This window comes from Mus musculus, chromosome 14 (genome assembly GCF_000001635.26).
Source record: "Mus musculus strain C57BL/6J chromosome 14, GRCm38.p6 C57BL/6J".
Lineage (NCBI taxonomy): Eukaryota > Metazoa > Chordata > Mammalia > Rodentia > Muridae > Mus > Mus musculus.
The window spans coordinates 52,707,327-52,726,980 of record NC_000080.6 but is presented as its reverse complement, the minus strand read 5'-3'; the positions used below and the strand labels follow the sequence as shown (position 1 = coordinate 52,726,980).

At 39.9% G+C, this 19,654-nt stretch overlaps 1 pseudogene, 1 gene segment (V, D, J or C) and 1 further gene; all 3 read right to left on the bottom strand.

The window, feature by feature from the left end:
• The window catches only part of Tcra (T cell receptor alpha chain), a 1,796,232-nt gene that overhangs the window by 1,497,218 nt on the left and 279,360 nt on the right, over nt 1-19,654 (bottom strand).
• On the bottom strand, nt 62-1,673 carry Trav6d-3 (T cell receptor alpha variable 6D-3). The segment is given in 2 exon segments: nt 62-353; nt 1,628-1,673. Coding segments are annotated over 2 exon segments (338 nt in total).
• On the bottom strand, nt 15,579-16,064 carry Trav4d-2 (T cell receptor alpha variable 4D-2; annotated as a pseudogene). The gene is given in 2 exon segments: nt 15,579-15,857; nt 16,013-16,064. Coding segments are annotated over 2 exon segments (331 nt in total).

The window sequence follows — 19,654 nt, the reverse complement described above, 5'->3', positions numbered from 1 at the left end:
CAGGCTTTCTTTTGCTTCTCAGACTTTATGCTCAGCTGCCCCTGCAGTTTCTGCCACTGTGTCACTCATAGCACAGTAGTACACAGCCGAATCTATCTCTTGCACTGAGGTTTTCTGCAAGTGGAAGGAAGTGGTTCCTTTATCATATGTAGCTTCAAAACCTCTGCTGCTTCCCTTGTTGTTGGCAGTTGTGACTTGCAGAAGGAGCTGTGGACCTTCTCCAGAATATTGGACATACCAGAAAAGAGTCGGGTACCCTGTGGTTGAATAAGTGCAGTTTATAAATAAGAAGTCGTTTTCTGAAAGGGTCACTTGACCTTGCATCTGGATCACTGAGTCTCCATGGGTCCTCCCTGAAAGAAAAAAGATATCTATGTCATAGGTAATTAAATATTTTTCTGACATCATAGAAGAGTGCACTTTCTATTATTTAGTATTTCTGTTCCAAATGTTGCCCTGCCTTCTGGTCCTCCTTACAGAGTTCTTCTCACCCCCACCCCTTCCCCTCCCCTTTGCCTCTGAGAGGGTATCCTTCCAGGTATTCCCTGGAGGCAGCAAGTCTTTACCCAACCAACGCTTGGCTGTGAGAATCTGTCTTTCTCAGTCAGCAGTTCATAGAGGCTCTCAGAAGACAGATTGGGAAAAGATCTTCATTAACTCTACATCTGATAGAAGGATAATATCTAAATAATATCTAAAACGTATAAAGAACTCTAGAAGTTAAACTCCAAAAACCAAATAATCCAATTAAAAACTGGGGTAAGAGCTAAACAGAGGATTCTCAACAGAAAAGAAAAAAATCTCAGATGGCAAGAAGCACTTAATGAAATAGTCAACATCCTAAGCCATGCAAATCAAAATGATCCTCTGAGATTCTACCTTACACCAATAAAAATGGTTATGATCAAAAACTCAAGTGACAGCATATGCTGGCAAGGATGTGAAGAAAGGAAAACACTCTTCCATTGCTGGTGGGACTACAAACTTGTACAACCACTCTGGAAACCAATCTGATGGTTCCTCTGAAAAATGGAAATAGTTCTATTGAAGGCTATACTGCTCGTGGGCACATATCCAAACGATGTTCCATGATACCCCAAGGACTTGTGCTCTACTATGTTCATAGCAGCTTTAGTCATAAGAGTCAGAAACTGGAAGCAACTCAGATGTCCCTTAACAACAACAAAAAAAAGATACAGAAAATGTGGTACATTTACACAATAAGTGCTATTCAGCTATAAAAATCAAGGACATCATAAATTTTGCAGGCAAATGGATAGATCTAGAAAATATCATCCTGAGTGAAGTAACCCCAACCCAAAATGACATACCTGATGTTTACTCACTGATAGTGTATATTAGCCAAAAAGTGCAGAATACCCATGATACACCCCCAAAGACCGTAAGAAGTTAAACAAGAAGAAAGGCCCAACCATGGGGGCTTAAATCCCACTTAGAATGGGGAATAAAATAGTCATGAGAAGCAGAGGGAAGGAGGGTCCTCAATGGAAAAGAAGAAGGCTAGGGAAAAGGAGGCACAGTATAAGGGATAGAGGGAAACAGGAGAGAGGCCCAGGGGGCCAAGAGAATTGGAAAAATAGTGCACTTTTTAAGTCACTTCACTTACCAAGTATAAACAGCATCACAGTCACTAAAGCTGGGGAATTGTTCATCTTCAGTGTCACCAGAGTGATGGTCTCAACTTTTCACATGAAGAAATGATGAAATGGCATCAAATGATGAACCTATGAAGCTTAGAGTTCACACAGATAAGGATCTTGTGTTAGGAAACTCCACCCCCTGGTGGACAGAAACTAAACTAGGGTCTATTGTAACACCTTCCAGAGTCAAAAATGTGCTCTTGTCCTCAGATCATTTATAAGACACATACCAGATTTCAGGTGTCCCTCATCAATCTAAAGAACGTAAACAAGGGCCACTGCATAATCTAAAGACTCAAAATCTAAAGTAACAACACATGTTGGCAGGGATGTGGAGAAACATTCTGATTGGTATAAGGTGAAATCTCATGGTCCTTTTGTTTTACATTTCCCTGATGTCAAAGGATGTTGAACATTCTTTAAGTGCTTTTGGGCCATTCGAGATTCCTTTGTTGAGAATTCTTTGTTTGGTTTGGGGGGTCTAACTTCTAGAGACTTTATTTTATGTACATTACATCAATCTAAAGAACTTAAGCAATGGTTAAAACATAAGAATTGACTGTCATCATTCTTATGATTCTACCTGACATGAAAGAGTTGTAGCAGAGCAACTGATGGATATTCTGGTTTGGGATTTACCATATGATAAACTGAATGGCAAGATATAGGTTTTACCAATTTATTTTCACTGATCCAAACTAGTAGTAGGATACTATATGGCCTTGGACTGATGGCTTAGCACTTAAAAGCACTTGTTGCTCTCTCAGAGGACTGAGTTTTGGTTTGCAGAACCAAACTCAGTGGTTCAAAACAATCTGTTAACTACAGTTCCACAGGAACTGATCCCCTCTTGTGACCTCTCTGGGCAACAGGTACACACATGATACATAAACACAAATGAAGGCAAGCCATCCATGTACATAAAATAAGAGTGAATACTTTTTAAATTTTCTTTATTTGTTGTGTCCGGTCAGTGGTTCACATGTCTGGGTTCTGTTCTGAGAAAGCATCTTAGAATCTGAAAGAGAAGAGGGAGCTAGGTGGCACGAGAGAAAGATGAAACCAAGACAGTCATTCTGATCAAGGTTCAATTTTAATGTCAGCAAACACGCTTTATAAGAAAGAGGGGAGGCCCATTTCTAGCCAAGTAAAGTTCTTTTGAAGTAGACAGATTAACCTTTTAGTGGGAACTCATGAAGATAACAGTTCGGTGCTAACTCTGGAAAATCTTGGAAGAGAACCGGTTAGCCTCAGACAGGTAGTGGCACATCAAAGGAGCAGCACAGCAGGTGGCTCCGCTTAAGCAGTGGATGGACACAGCCAGCCTTGCTAGGCTGGAAGGAGGTAACATTTCCCCCCTTTAAATAATATTAAACAAAACTGGACTGAGGCAAAAAATTTATTTATGCTCTATAATTCTGCCTGAATTCTTAGGGTCTAATGAATGAAGAAACCTGTCTCAGTGAGAGTCCCTAACTTTTCTTATGGTAAACCCTTATTTGGATAAGACTGTCCTTTCTGTCCTAGTAACTTCTTTGCTGAATTCCTACTGAATTTCACGGTCATACTAGGACCTTGGAACTCTGGTGAAGACTTAACTATATCAGGATTTGATTTTAAAAAGCACTATAATAAGATAACACTAAAGGAGAGCACGTGGATCTTCCTCTGCATTCTTGGATGACAGGCGGGGAACAGGGAGGAGGGAATGACGACCAGCTCCATAGTACAAGGCCAATTGGCTTTTTAGGGTGGGAGGCAGTGAAGGGCTTGCCCTTCTAACGGTATGGTCTCCAACCTCTCTCTTCCCCTATTAATTAAGTTTAATAGGGCCACGCTAAACTTAGGTGATCAAATGATTTTCTCATCCGTAGATGAGTGGGCTTTAACCATGGCTTGGGGGGAAACTGACCCGATTTTTCCCGTGGGTGCTATCACGACCCACACTTGTGGCTCTTGGTATCTTTTGGGGAAGGGAGGCAGAGCCTTAGAAAGATATTTTTGGTTGTAACTGGAACTAGATACCAACCTCTATCCAAACCGGGTGTATCTCACAGGGAACCCAGAAATGGTCAAGCTGGACCTTCTCCTGCAGTAAATTTTTGCACCCAAGCAGTACCCGTACTGTATTCGTATGATCATGAATCATTATGCACAGTTTTGAGTACTGTGCAGCTCTTAAAGGAGAATTGTCAACCTCAGATTTAGCAAGGCCTCGACAAGAATTATGTCACTAGTAACACCACAATTTGTGGCTCTTAGGCTATATTAGGAGCTGGAGGTCATCCTCCTCATCTCTGTTATTCCCACAGCCTGAGGAACTAAGGGGACCTTGCAATAACAGCAAGGGTGGAAAACCAGGCACCAGCTAAGGGACTAAGCCCGTCTATCAGAATAAAAACCAATCTCTTTTAGTATATGAAATTTCTACCTTTTTAGCTCTCATAGCAAACCTAAATTTAAAGTCAGACCAAAAGCCACAATATGTCTTTAGAATGAAAAGAACAGCTGCCTCTAGCGTGCTCTAGGGGGTGGGGATGCATGCCCCTGCAATCCGGCTGAAGGTGTTGATTGACCTGCTTGAAAGACAAAAATCTTAGACAATGAAGAGTAACATCACAAAGCTTCTTTTGGGGAAGTCCAGGTACTTTATTCAGTAGCAAATTAGTAAGGCTCAAGCTCAGTCTCTGGACTGGTTTTAGAATTAGTAAAAAGGCCAGAGATTCTCTGGAAGTGGAGGATGTGCTCTGAATTAACTTTGCTAGGTAATTAAGAATTTTAGTTAACTACAATATGAATTTCTAATAGTGGACTAAATATTAGACCAGTCTAAGATTGAGTTAGAATGACTGGTCACAATGAAGAAACGAGAAAAATCATTATGACTCTATTAAATGACTAATCTTACTAAGTCAGAATATACAGTCTCTGATGTACTATTGCCATAAAGTTAAAAGGCTTGAAGCTAGTCTAAACTCGAAAAATGGTAAGCAAGGATGGATTTAAAACATGTACTCAATTTAGTTTCCTAGTTACTTTAATCAGGACACTGAGTCAACTTACCTGCCAGCTCATCATATGAATTAACCATCATGCTTTTGCAGCGTTCTGTGGAGAGAACCTGTTTTTCTCTTCCCTAATAAGGCAGCTGTTTAGGATCAATCTATAAGCCAATAAGTAGATCCTTTTAAGATACTATAAAGCATTTATTAAATTCTTTGACATTTAAGTTTCAAAATTTGAAAATAAAGTTATGATTTAAATAGTGTGCATGGGAATGCACTAAATAGTATGTATGGGGATAAAATTTCTCCCTTTTTTGTCTATTAAGAAGTTAAAGTTTTGAAGTTTCACAATATCTAATCTTTTGAATTAATAACTTGTTGACAAAACATTTTAAATACTTGGCTGTAAAGGGTCAGTGACTAATTGCACTTTCAATTATTTCTCTTAAGGAGCGGTTGTAACTAGAAAGCTTGAAAAGTTATTAAGAGTCACATATGGATAATTTATTTATTTATTAACTAGAAATAAGAACATTCATTTGTAGCAAATTATTAAGTAAAAGTCCTCAAGAATTAACACTATTATGTGGAAACAAGTAGTAACTGAGGACACTAAAAGGAAAGAATTATACATGCACAATTTTTAAGAATACTAAAATATTATCTTAAACCATAACTGTTATGAATATATAAAGAACGAGGTTATATATTTAATCTACCTTATATGTATGACCTATAGACTGTCTGAGATATAAATTTAGCCTGGCATTATTTTAAAATGTCCAGGCAGTTTAGAACAATTTAATAAATGCCTAAAAACTGCCTTCTTAAAAGGACAGCATTATTTTTATGAGTTGTATATGCATAAGCAATTGCAAATTTGAGAATTAATAGCATCTGAGGGACGAACAATCTTAAGCAATTTTGAGCTCTGAGATATAACATTGACTATTAATATACAAATTAAGGTTTGATTTTTCAGCAATTAAAAACACCATCTACAGCACACAACTAGATTATTTGTGCTGAAACAGGGGAAACTTAAGAGACTAAGCATGTGATCTAATTTACATTTACTTACGTCTCATATTGGGGTTGTTATTAAACACAATAATTGGGATGTATGCATTCATGAATTTATAGAAGATATGAAAGCATGTATAAAAACAATTTTTAACTTATATTTGGGATATTGATTGTTAATCTATTTAAAAAGATGGTATGTAATAGGTCAATTATTAATATTTCGTAATAACCAAATTAATTGCTGTTTGGAACAAGGAACAGACACTTATGTTTTTAAGACACAATTTTTGTTATAGGTTTTCTAAAATACACGAATATACTTTATAATTTTTTATTAGTATCATAGTGATTATAATAGGATGATGAAACTGTGTTTTGAGTTGAGTGCTACCTCAGCCCCGCCCATCTGCCTTGTTGTGGCTTTGTGGTCTAGGGCCTGACACCCACAGGGTACTTGGGGCGGTGTTTGCCCTAAGTCCTCTTTAGCCCTGGCCACCTGACACCCTGGCATGTGGAGTCACTCTGAAAAGAACTCTGGATTTTAACTCGCTGTTGAGCCCTGTAATTTTGAAGTGGAGAAGGCGGTGCGCGTCTGACGTGCCACTATGTCAAGCTGCAGCTCCGGTCCTGGCACTGGGGCAGAGCTGGCCCTGTTGCCACAGCCACTTTTGTCACCACCACCACCACCTTGGCCTTTTTCTCAGGCTAGAAAACTCAAACAAGGGTGGCAGAGCACCCTGGGCCTTAGCGGGGGTGGGGGTGGGGGGTAGGAATATGACTACTCTGAAAATATGGCTACTCTGGTCGGGACACGTGGAGGCTTGGGACAAATGTGAATGTGGCCCTCTCTTGAGTTTGCTGTAAGGCTGCCCGCCTATGGTGGTCTCTCACAGTACTATAGCTCTGGGAAACTGTGTCTCAAGGCCCTGCCCCGCAGCAGCCAGCAGCTAGTTGGGCCCAAGTGGGCCAAAGATCTGGGAGGATGAGAAAAATGACTTTACAATAATGTTTTTTCTGGCCAAAGAATTGTTTTGGGCACAGCTAATATTTAATTACCAATGAATATAATTAATAATAATTATAAAAGCTTTCTTATTTTTTGCAAAACCTTTTGTAGTAAACTAAAACCCTAAGTAATAAAAAGATATTGTCTCTGAATCTTTTGGGTGAGAGCAAGGATTTAAGGTAAATTTTTCTTGAGAAGCATTAGTTAATAAAACATTTTTCACTTAGGAAACAATATACACTGAAAGATTCAAACTCTTAGCTTCTTGTATAGAAGCAGAGACAATAAAAATTTTTCTTACATAATGTAAAGCTATATTAGCCACACCTAGAGACAAAATTTTCCAGTGATTACCAGTTCACTAGAAGCAAACCCTTTATCATTCAAGGGGAAAAAAAAAAACAAACCTTTAGACCTATAATAACCTTACATGAAGTAGGCAAGCCAGATTGTAATGCCTTTATAAGTTCTACAGTCTGATTGACCCTTTTATAAACTTTGAATTAGAACTTTATTTAGAACAACATCTGGATAGATCTGCAACATTCATTTAGCTAAAACAAAATTCCCCTGGAGGCAGGGAGAGGCAAGTTTCAAGAGCTTCCTTAGGCACCGTTTGCAAGACAAAAGAAAGTAACACAAGCCCTGTTGAGGCTGCTCTGAGCTTTGTATGGCTGTATGGCCACAGAGAGCTGTATTAGTGCTCTCATAAGATGATTACTCTTGTAATAATCTTAATTAACAATATATGGGTAAGAAGAAAATCTTAAATTTGCGATCAAACTGCAAGCTGCAGTCAATGGAACACTTGGAGTTTTAACCATAATTTTCAAGTTTCTTTTGCAACGTTAGGATAATATCTACAACCTTGGGAAAGCAAAACCCAAGTTTAAAACAATTTATCATCTTTAAAATCAATATTAGAAGCATTACTATCATGTTACAAAGTTTGGCTGCCAATTGATACCTATAAATACATGTAAGTTTTAATGCTTTAATAAAGAGACATTGCTTTAAATCTTATCTTTAATTTTACGTTTTAGGATAGGAATCACATTAATTATTATCTCAACTAGAAATATCTTTAGAGACCCAGCCTCTTGGCCTGCCTTATACCACGTGTTGGAAAGACATTAAACTTGAGTTATCAATTTTAAGACTAACCATCTGTAGCAATGTAACAATTATTAATCTTAACCATAACTTATTAGCTGATAGTGAAAACACATAGAGCACATTACCAATAAAAAAAAACCAAATGGAGCAGTTACATTTAGACCAATTAGAGAATATTAATTTTTCTAGCTACAATCATAGAATAAAAAGCACCTTATCATTTGCCAAACACATTAATCACGATTGTAGAGAACCCTCCAGGAGAAAACCATTTATCAGCTTTTTTACCCCAAAACTAAGAGGCTGTAGACTCTCTCTCTCTCTCTCTCTCTCTCTCTCTCTCTCTCTCTCTCTCTCTCTCTCTCTCTCTCTCTCTCATTCTCTCTCTCTTTTTTTTCTATAATGAACAGTTTTTCTAGCCGGGGGCCCTCCTGCCATGTGTCTGTTTTCTGGTTGAAGTACGTGGCAGCTCTCAGCTTTGCAGATAAAGTATTTTAGCTATCTTTATTATCTAACATAAAACATAGAACATTCATTTATACAGACTGGACACAAACATACATGAATTGAACACGTGAACAGATTGGTGTACCAGACATTAGACAAAACACAAAAGGGGCAGAGTACTTCTTCTGTAAAGCCCAGAGAGAACAAAGCAAGGCACTCCTGAAATTTCTCTCTGCTTTTTGGGACATTTTCCTCCCTCATGATGCAGTCCGCCTGATTATTAATTTCCTTTTAATAAACCCTTTCTTTTTCACACCTAAAAATGTAGCTTCTGGGAGCTACAGCTAACTGCCTGTTACGTTCCTAGCTCCTGATAAGCCTCACTGCTGAACCTAAGTGAATTAGCGCTCAGGTTAAACGCTGTTTCAACTTAGCCCATAACGACCTTCTCTGGTATGAATTTCCTTTAATTATTTTCTTCTTCTTTCATGGAGCTCCAAACCAGCAGTGCTTCTTCCAAATGTCCTCTGCCATTTCTCAGCCCCGTGTGGGCACCAGATATGTTGTGTCCAGTCAGCAGTTCACATGTCTGGGTTCTGTTCTGAGAAAGCATCTTAGAATCTGAAAGAGAAGAGGGAGCTAGGTGGCACGAGAGAAAGATGAAACCAAGATAGTCATTCTGATCAAGGTTCAATTTTAATGTCAGCAAACAAGCTTTATAAAGAAGAGGGGAGGCCCATTTCTAGCCAAGTAAAGTTCTTTTGAAGTAGACAGATCAACCTTTTAGTGGGAACTCTCGAAAATAACAGTTCGGTGCTAACTCTGGAAAATCTTGGAAGAGAACCGGTTAGCCTCACGCAGGTTGGGCCTCCGGCAGGTAGTGGCACATCAAAGGAGCAACACAGCAGGTGGCTCCACTTAAGTGGCAGATGGTCACAGCCAGCCTTGCTAGGCTGGAAGGAGGTAACATTTATTATTTTTATTAATCGTTGTATTCATTTACATTTCAAATGATAGCTCCCTTCCTAGTTACCTCTCCACAGCCCCCCATCCCAAACCCTTCCTTCCCCCTCCCCTTTGCCACCCACTTACCCACTCCCACCTCACCAGTCTAGCATCTCCCTAGGCTGGGGCATCAAATCTCCACAGGACCAAGGGCCTCCCCTCCTACTGATGTCACATAAGGTCACCCTCTGCAACATATATATCTGGAGCCATGCATCCCTCCATGTATACTCTTTGGTTCGTGGTTTAGTCTCTGGGAGCTCTGATAAAGATATTATAAAATTAAAGAATTATAAATTGGCTCTGAGAATGTGTAATCATTACAATCTGCTCTGTTTACCATCTAGAAATTTAAAATATGGGTTTGTGCTGCCCATTTAGTTAGGAGTTCGTTGGTGTCTTGAAACAATGTCTGCAGATTAACTGCACCGGACAGTCACAGCAGAGGAGTTATGGCTGGCATGCTGGGCTCATTGGTTATACCACACTCTGCATCAAATGTAGACTGACATATTCTTAGCTCTTTTCTTCAAATGTCTGTGAATAGTGGTGCCTGTTTTTAGGGAACACAAAGCTGACTATTATTTGAGATTGGTGAGGCATCTGTGGCTCTTCCTTGAGGACTTGTAGAGAGCACCCAAGCAGCCAGCTCACCTCTTCAGAAAAGCTTGTTCCTCAAGTGTTAAAGCTTTCCACTCATAAGTCTGTCTTTCATGGCTACCATGTTTCTGTGGGAGAGCCTTCTGTCATTCAATTTGGTCTTGGTAATTTTTCCTCATTGACAGAATTTGTCTTCTCACAAAGCTGTTCTTTCTCACCTTTGCCCACATCTTTTTCCTAGTTCTTGATATTTTATGTGTACATAAAATGTTTATATTTTATGAACATTTATAATAACTGTCACAAATATTTGACTGTGTGTGTGCTATAGCTGTGTCAGAGGCATCCTTCTGTGTGTTTATTCCTGTATACACGTGTTACTTTCATGAATAATTAAGTTATTTATTTGCTTTACATCACTACCTCCCCTTCCTCTACTCCTCCAAATTCTCCTCTCATCTTCCCTCTCCTGGATCTATCCCTCCACCCTTTCTTCTCAGCAATGGGAGGCTGCCCATGGAAGTCAAGCAACCTTGGCATATCAAGTTACAGTAAGACTATAAGTTACATCTTATCCTATTGAGGCTAGACAAGGCAGCCCAGTTAGAGGAAAGGGAATCCATGGGTAGTCAAGAGAGTCAGAAAAAGCCCCTGCTCCTAATGTTAGAAGTACCCTCCCATGAAGACCAAGATACATAACTGTTACATATGTGCAGAGGCCCTAGGTCAGTCCCATGCATGCCCTCTGGCTGCCTATTCAGTCTTTGTGAGCGCTTATGGACCCCGGTTAGTTGATTCTGTAGATTTCTTTATGGTGTCCTTAACCCTCTGACTACTTCAATCCTTCCTCTCTCTCTCTCTTTCACAGGATTCCCCAAGATCCACCTAATATTTGGCTGTGGGACTCTGCATCAATTTCCATCAGTTCCTAGGTAATTCTCTCTGATGACAGTTATGCTAGGATCCAGTCTGAAAGTATAGCAGAATATTACTAATAGTGTCTGGGTTGACTCCCTTTCATGGCAAGAGCCTCAAGCTAAGCCAGTCTCTCAATTTATGCCCCATCTTTACCCCTGTATATCTTGTAGGCAGGACAAATTGTGCATCAAGAATTTTGAGGCTGGATTGGTGTCCCAGTCTCTCCATTGGAAGTCTTGACTGGTTACAGGAGATAGTCATTTCAGGTTCCATATCACCGATTACTAAGAGTCTTAGCTAGGTCACCCTCATATATTTCTGGGAGTTTTCATTGTTCTATATTTCTGGATCACTCCACAATATTTCCAGTTGTCTCTGCCAGTACTCTCTCTCTCTCCATCCTCCTCCCAAATTGATCCTGCCTACTCCCATCCACACCAACTCCAACACCTAGTCCTCTTCCTCCATTGACCACCCATGCACCCTGAAATATATGCTATTTCCCCTACTCAGAGTGATCCAAACATTCATTCCTCTTGGGCTTTCCTTGTTACTTATCTTCTTTGATCTGTGTATAGTATAGCATGGTTATCCTGTTCTTTATGGTTAATACCCACTTATAATTTATTACATACCATGTTGTCTTTCTGGGTCTGGGTTACTTTACTCAGGGTGATCTTTTATACTTCCATCCATTTCTCTGATAATTTCACATCATTATTTTTAATAGCTGAGTAATACTTCAATGTGAAAATGTACCACATCTTCTTTATCCATTCTTTGATGGAGGAACATCTAGGTTGTTCCAGTTTGGGGTTATTATATCTAAAGCTGTTATGAACATAGTTGAGTTGGACACCTTGTCGTATGGTGGAGGCTTTTTGGGGGTATATGTCCAGGAGTGGTGCAGCTGGATCTTGAGGAAGAACTATCCTCAATCTTATAGGAAACTGCCAAATGGATTTCCAAAGTAGTTGCACAAATTTGCATTCCCACCAGCAATAGAGGAGTATTTCCCCTGCTCCACATCCTCACCAGCATTAACTGTCATTTGTGGTTTTTATCTTGGTCATTGTGAATGGTATAAGATGGAATCTCCGAGTTAGTTTGATTTGCACTTCCCTGATGATTAAGGGCATTGAACATTTCTTTGTTTTTCAGACATTAGAGATTCCTTTGTTGAGAAGTCTCTAGTTTTTTAATTGAGTCATTTGGTTAGTTGATGTCTAGTTTCTTGAGTTCTCTAAATATTTTTAATATTAGCCCTGTTTCAGATATAGGGTTGGTGAAGATCATTCCCATTATATAAGCTGCTATTTTGTCCTTTTGATAGTATCCTTTTCCTTACAGAAGCTTTTATGTTTCATGAGGTTCCATTGATTAATTGTTGATCTTAGTGCCTGAGCAATTAGTTCAGGAAGTTGTTTCCTCTGCCAAAATTGGTTCAAGGCTATCCCCTACTTTCTCTTCTATCAAGTTTAGAGTATCTGGTTTGTGTTGAGGTCTTTGGTCTACTTGGACTTGAGTTTTGTGCATAGTAATAAATATGGATCTTTTTGCATTATTCTACATGCATATATCCAGTAAGACCAGCAACATTTGTTGAAAATGCTTTCTTTTTTCCATTGTTTTGGCTTCTTTGTCAAAAATCAAGTATCTACCAACCCACCCAGAAAACTTTTGACCCAAACTTTGTTTAGTCTACAAAAAATGCAGGGACAGAGATGGAGCAGAAAGTGAGGAAATGGCCAACCAATAAGTGGCCCAATTTGAAAACTATTCTATGGGTAATCACAAATCCCCAACATTATTAATGATACTCTGTTATGCTTGCAGACAGGATCAAGTTGTCCTCTGAGGGGCTTCACCCAGCAGCTGACTGAAACAGATGCAGGTACCCACATCCAAACATTGGACAGAGCTCAGGGACTCTATGGAAGAGTTAGGAGAAATTGAAGACCCTGAAGGGAATAGGAATTCTACAGGAAGACCAACAGAGTCAACTAACCTGGACCATTGAGGGCTCTATAAGACTGAGCCACTGACAAAAGAGTATACACAGGCTGGAGCTAGAAGATGCACATATGTAGAAGATGCACTCAGTCTTCATGTGGGCCCCCCAACAACTGGAGCTGGGGATGTTCCTAAAGCTCTTGCCTGTCTGTAGAATCTGTTGTCCAAGAGAGCTGCCTTGTCTGGCCTCAGTGGGAGAGGGTGTGTCTAATCATATAAAGATTGGATGCACACAGGATGAAGGGATATCCAGAGAGCTCCCTATCCTCTCAGAGAAAAAGAGGAGAGAGGTTGGGAAGGGACTCTAGGAGGGGAGACTGGGAGAGGAGCAGCAGTTGGGATGTAAAAATGAATGAATAGATAGATAGATAGATAGATAGATAGATAGATAGATAGATAGATAGGGGGAAAACCAGGTGTCCAAAAGTGTGAGGGTTTATTTTTTATTTTTCAGTTCCATTCCATTAATCATCATCCCCTTCTTCTGTATTATTCTCCATCCCCCTTCCCTACAATGAATTTCTTTTTCCCATTTACCTTATCAAGTCACACGTATCCAGTAATTCCCCTTTAACTTCCTCTAACTAACTAACTAACTAACTAACTAACTAACTAACTAACTATATATATATATATATATATATATATATATATATATATATATATATATATATGGTGGAGCCTAGTCCCAGTGCATACATCTTCGAAAATTCCCACACCTAAGGCTCAGGAAACAGTGCAAAGGAAGAGTAGAAAGATCATGTGAGCCAGTTAATCTGGAGAATGTGTTTCCTTGTAAACTCAGAAGCTATATCCATGAATTCTTACCAATATGAATACACAAACATGGACACTGATGAAATGACAAAAAAGTACACAATGCCTTAACCTTACACAAAGGACTATAGTATAGGTAAGTGAGTAATGTTTGAATCAGGAGAGGTGATACTCCACAAAGAATAGCACACTGATTGTCCAGTGCCAGATGTACATTCATGAAATACACATACATATAACAATATATGCACTGAAAAGTTTATATCTAGGAACATATACATATATACATATAAAATGTTATCCTTGAAGCAACTTCTTTCTCAAGTTGCCTAATTGGATGTGGTCTGGTGCTCTTCAGAAATGTAAAAATTTAAACTTAATTTTTGACAGTTTCTGAATTTGAGAAAGGACCAAGCTGACACAAGCTCTTACAGCTGTTATGCACTGTGGGGATATCGGCAGACCCATCTAGTGAATTAGTTGCAGACACATGCTTTATTAAATCTAGGTTTGATGATTGTAGAGGAACAAGTTTTTCTGAAATGAGTTAACTACTCTTACAAATGAGTTTTGTGTAAATCTTCTTTTGTTGTGAACATTAACTTACAGAGCAGTGATTTAATACTTCCTCAGACTTTATTTTGTAAGTTGTGGATATCTGATAAAGTAAAAGTGATTTTATGATTTGTGTCTTTGTAACTGTTTATGGTTGTGAAGAGATAGCATAACCAACCATGACCAACTTATTAAAGAATTTAATTTAACTTATTAAAGAATTTAAATTGGTACTCACCTAAAGTTTTAGAGGGATTGCCTGTAACCCCACCCCCACCCCAGCCTGAAGCAGGCTGATCCGGACCTTGACCTTCGAACAATTCCCACCACTATTATGGGTGGGAGAATTGCAGCAGGTGGCATGGTGCTAGAGAAGTATCTGAGAGCTTTTCCATCCCAGTCAGTAGGCATCAGACAGAGAAAGAAATGCCTGGTGAGGACTTTTTAAACCTCAAAGTCCACTTCCAGTGACATACCTCCTCCAACACTTCCTCCAACAAGTTCACACCTCCTAATGCTTCCCAGTTCATCAGCTGGGAATGAAGCATGCAAATATATGAGCCCATGGGGGCAACTTTCATTCAAACCATAATTTGTATGTAATTCAGAAGTCTTATCCATTCAGTTGATCGTGGTGTCTTCAATTACAAGAAAATGTAACTTATATGAACTCAAAGCAATTGAAATAGTTTGCACAAGACCTACACAAGCTCAAAATTCCCACAAAAGCTACACAAAATTCCAGCATGGGGGACTGGGCACAACACCCATTTATAGCTAAGGATATAGTGCCACCTCTTATCTACTATGAGTGCAAGAGTCTGTTTTCTTTACAGGTTTGGTCCAGTAGGTCAACCACATTCCAGTGAAGTGAAAGATTCTAATAGCTCTCTCCAAGATGCTCTATAGCAGCATATAGGCCCATCATACTCTCTCATCTTGTAATAATTCACTAACAACATGAATCACCACTCACTCTAAGGCTCTGCAACACTCCCAGAGACCATCTACATGTATGTGGCCTGCAAAGGATAGGTTTCAATCCTTCTGGAAATTCAAAGGATCTGCAGTTGACTGAAATGTTGTGAGGTCTCTTCTCTGTTGAACAACATGTCTCTTTAGAGCCTTTTGCAGAACAATAACTTAAGAACAGTTAACAATGTGCTAACAGTCCTGACAGTACTTTGAACTTTGTCATCTTTCTCAGTTGTTCCAATAGTCTTCGAGAGAATTTGTTCCTGAAAATGGGAATCTGTGATGAAAAGAGTACAGTAAAGTGAAACAGCAGCCCTGGACTGTCCAGTGTTAGCAGAGGTGACAGAGATGCAGCATAAACTTGGGACCCCACAGCTGTGCAAATGCTGCTGCAGACTCTTGCTGTGGTGGGGCCTCAGCTACACATCCACCTGCAGTTTGAGGCCAGGCTCTAGCCTTGCTGGGAGCACTGTGCCTCAGCAGCGCAGAAGTAAGTTCCTGAGTCCTCCAGCTGTGCATCCCTGATGTGCAGGGTGCTGTAGCGCTCCTAAGAATTGAATGTTGACTTTAACCTTCCATTCTCCTTTGTTCCTTGAGCCAGGTAAAAGAGAGTGATAAATCTGCCTCTGTGATTTTGTTGAAACCACTGGACACCTTTCATGGTGGTAGAAAAATTGCATCTCAGACCAGACTCAGCTCCTTCATAAAGACTCAGGGCTGGAGGATTCTGTTCCACCGGCATTCCTCTTACCCCTGATCAGAGAAAGAAAAGCAAACTATTTGAAGGATCATTGTTCAGGAGTTTCCACCCCTGTTGACATCCAAGGAGAAGTCAACTTTGTCTTCCTCTCCCTCACATTGGCCCCTCTGGAGCACCACTAACCCCATCTTGGAAGTCCACAACTTACAGCAAAGCGGCACCAACAGCAGCCCCAGCACAGTTCCCAGGGTCCTCTCCATTGACCTGTCAAGCTGCTGATTTCCAACAGTCAGCAGGGCTCTCTCTCTCTCTCTCTCTCTCTCTCTCTCTCTCTCTCTCTCTCTCTCTCTCTCTCTCTCTCTCTCTCCCTCCTCTACCCCCAATAAAATCTGAGCTCTTTCATCTTGATGGAAAACCACACCCACAGCCCAGTGAGGCTTCACTATAACTTCTCCCTGGCTAGGAATGAAAATCGTGCCCTGAAGAAGGAGATCATGTAGCCAACAGCCTAAAAACTGGTTGATTAGTAGGTTGGTTAATCAGTTGGTTGATTGGTTGGTTGGTTGGTTAGTTGGTTAGTTGGCTAGTCTGTCAGTCAGTTGGTTGGTTGATTGATTGGTTGTGTTTGTTGGTTTTGTGTCACAGCTGAAGTGAAAGATATTGAGGGTAAATGTGAGTGAAAGAGCTGAGGTCTTGATACATCACAAAGTATTCAGAAGGATAGCAAAAGTAAGCCATTTTTTAAATTCCATAATTTGATAGGGTTTGAGAAATCCCTGTTTGATGGTTGCAATGTGTACTGATGAGGAAATACACTTTCTTAAAATCAACAAAGACAATGGTTCCAATGGAATTTTCATTTGTTGAAACAAAGAGGTTATACCCACAACATTCACGCTGAATCATTTTTTACTTTTGCCATTCTCTTCCAGTCACTTCCCTGTACCCTACAGGCTCACAAATTGCTGGCCAAGTTCAATGGTGTTCTCTGCCTTTTCTTCTTCTGTTTTTGTGCCTTGATAGGTTTTGTTTTGTTTTTCTCTTATTGATTAATTATTCTTGTCCCTGCTAGTCTGAGAGAAAATAATGAAAAGTTGGGCTGTCATTGGTATTGGAGTAAGTTCTGGGTCAGTGAAGTTGGGGATTTTTATCATACAATTTTAAAATTGAAATTATGGAGTAGAGATATTTTCTATTGAACTTCAGTCCTCACATTGATGAGTACAATTCTATTTTCTTTAACTCTCCTCGAGAAATCATCTTCACAGTTGACTTCCAGGCTCTATTTTGTAGTTCTACAGAATGGCAAAGTTAGCAAACAGGAATAAACTTTGCTGTCTGTAACACTCATGTGTTCTTTCCTCTGTGTAACTAACTCCCCAATATTTTAGGCACTTCAAAAACTCATTTCTGGGAAGCTTGCAGTGCCCCCTAGTGGATCAACACCACCAGCGAAGGTTGTGGATAAGTCTGTGCAGGATTTTCTTTATTGACCTAATAGGTGTATAAAGACCCCACCTGGAAGTGAGTAACACATTGCCTGCTCTGGGGCCTTCAGCAATAGAGGAAGCTAGCTAGCTGAGTGATAAGCACCTCACATTCATATTTCTGCATTCCTGACAACTACAGTGATGAGACCATCTATTTTATGTTAATTTTTTAGTGATTTATGCTTCTATTTTTGAGCAGTAAATTCTCTTTTAAATTTATGGAAGGATATAGTTTTATTATATATATATATATATATTGCTCCAGTTTCCATCATAGGCTTGTCATCATTTTTTTTAATTAAATATTTTATTTATTTACATTTCAAATGTTTTTCCCTTTCCAAGTTTCTCCTCTGCAAACCCCCTATCCCATCCCCTCCTTACCCTGCTTATATGAGGGTGCTCCCCCCACCCACCTACCCACTCCTGCCTCACCACCCTGGCATTCCTCTATGCTTGAGCATCAAGCCTTCACAGGACCAAGGGCCTCCTCTCCCATTGATGCCAAATAAGGCCCCTTCAGCTCCTTCAGTCCTTCCCCTAACTCCTTTATTGGGGTCCCTGCGCTCAGTCATGGTTAACTGCAAGCATCCGCATCTGTACTGAGACCATCTAGTTTAAATTCTAGCTGCCGGGCTCCGGGACTCCGCAGAATGCAGGCTGCACGGGTAAGGGTGTGGAATACAGAGGCCAGCCGTTTCTGGGCCAGGCGAGAGCCACAGAGCTTCTGAGGCGGCGCCATCTTCGGCTCCAGACAACTGGCCACCTTCCTGGCCAAAGCAACACAGCTTCTGGGAAAGATCCTGTTTTGGGCCTTCATCTTCAGCCAGGAGGAGGTCCAAACACCAGATAACTGTGCACCTTCCCTGAAAGAGGAGAGATTGCCTGCAGAGACTGCTCTGACCACTGAAACTCAGAGGAGAAAGCTAGTCTCCCACGTCTGCTAATAGAGGGTAACAAAATCAACAGAGGAAAAATCTCTAAACAAAGACAACTATAACAACTAACTCCAGAGATTGCCAGATGGCGAAAGGTAAACGTAAGAATCCTACTAACAGAAACCAGGACCACTCACCATCATCAGAACCCAGAACGCACACTTTGCCCAATCCAGGGCACCCTAACACACCTGAAAAGGTAGACCTGGATTTAAAAGCATATCTCATGATGATGGTAGAGGACATAAAGAAGGAATTTAATAACTCACTTAAAGAAATACAGGAGAACACTGCTAAAGAGTTACAAGTACTTAAAGAAAAACAGGAAAACACAACCAAACAGGTAGAAGTCCTTATAGAAAAACAGGAAAACACATCCAAACAGGTGATGAAAATGAACAAAACCATACTAGACCTAAAAAGGGAAGTAGACACAATAAAGAAAACCCAAAGTGAGGCAACGCTGGAGATAGAAACCCTAGAAAAGAAATCTGGAACCATAGATGCCAGCATCAGCAACAGAATACAAGAGATGGAAGAGAGAATCTCAGGTGCAGAAGATTCCATAGAGAACATCTGCACAACAATCAAAGAAAATGGAAAATGCAAAAAGATCCTAACTCAAAACATCCAGGAAATCCATGACACAATGAGAAGACCGAACCTACGGATAATAGGAGTGGATGAGAATGAAGATTTTCAACTCAAAGAACCAGCAAACATCTTCAACAAAATTATTGAAGAAAACTTCCCAAATCTAAAGAAAGAGATGCCCATGAACATACAAGAAGCCTACAGAACTCCAAATAGACTGGACCAGAAAAGAAATTCCTCCCGACACATAATAATCAGAACATCAAATGCACTAAATAAAGATAGAATACTAAAAGCAGTAAGGGAAAAAGGTCAAGTAACATATAAAGGCAAGCCTATCAGAATTACACCAGATTTTTCACCAGAGACTATGAAAGCCAGAACAGCCTGGACAGATGTTATACAGACACTAAGAGAACACAAATTCCAGCCCAGCCTACTATACCCAGCCAAACTCTCAATTACCATAGATGGAGAAACCAAAGTATTCCACGACAAAACTAAATTCACCCATTATCTCTCCACGAATCCAGCCCTTCAGAGGATAATAACAGAAAAAAACCAATACAAGGACGGGAACCACGCCCTAGAAAAAACAAGAAGATAATCCCTCAACAAAACTAAAAGAGGACAGCCACAAGAACAGAATGCCAACTTTAACAACAAAAATAACAGGAAGCAACAATTACTTTTCCTTAATATCTCTTAACATCAATGGTCTCAACTCCCCAATAAAAAGACATAGACTAACAAACTGGCTACACAAAAAAGACCCAAAATTTTGCTGCTTACAGGAAACTCATCTCAGAGAAAAAGATAGACACTACC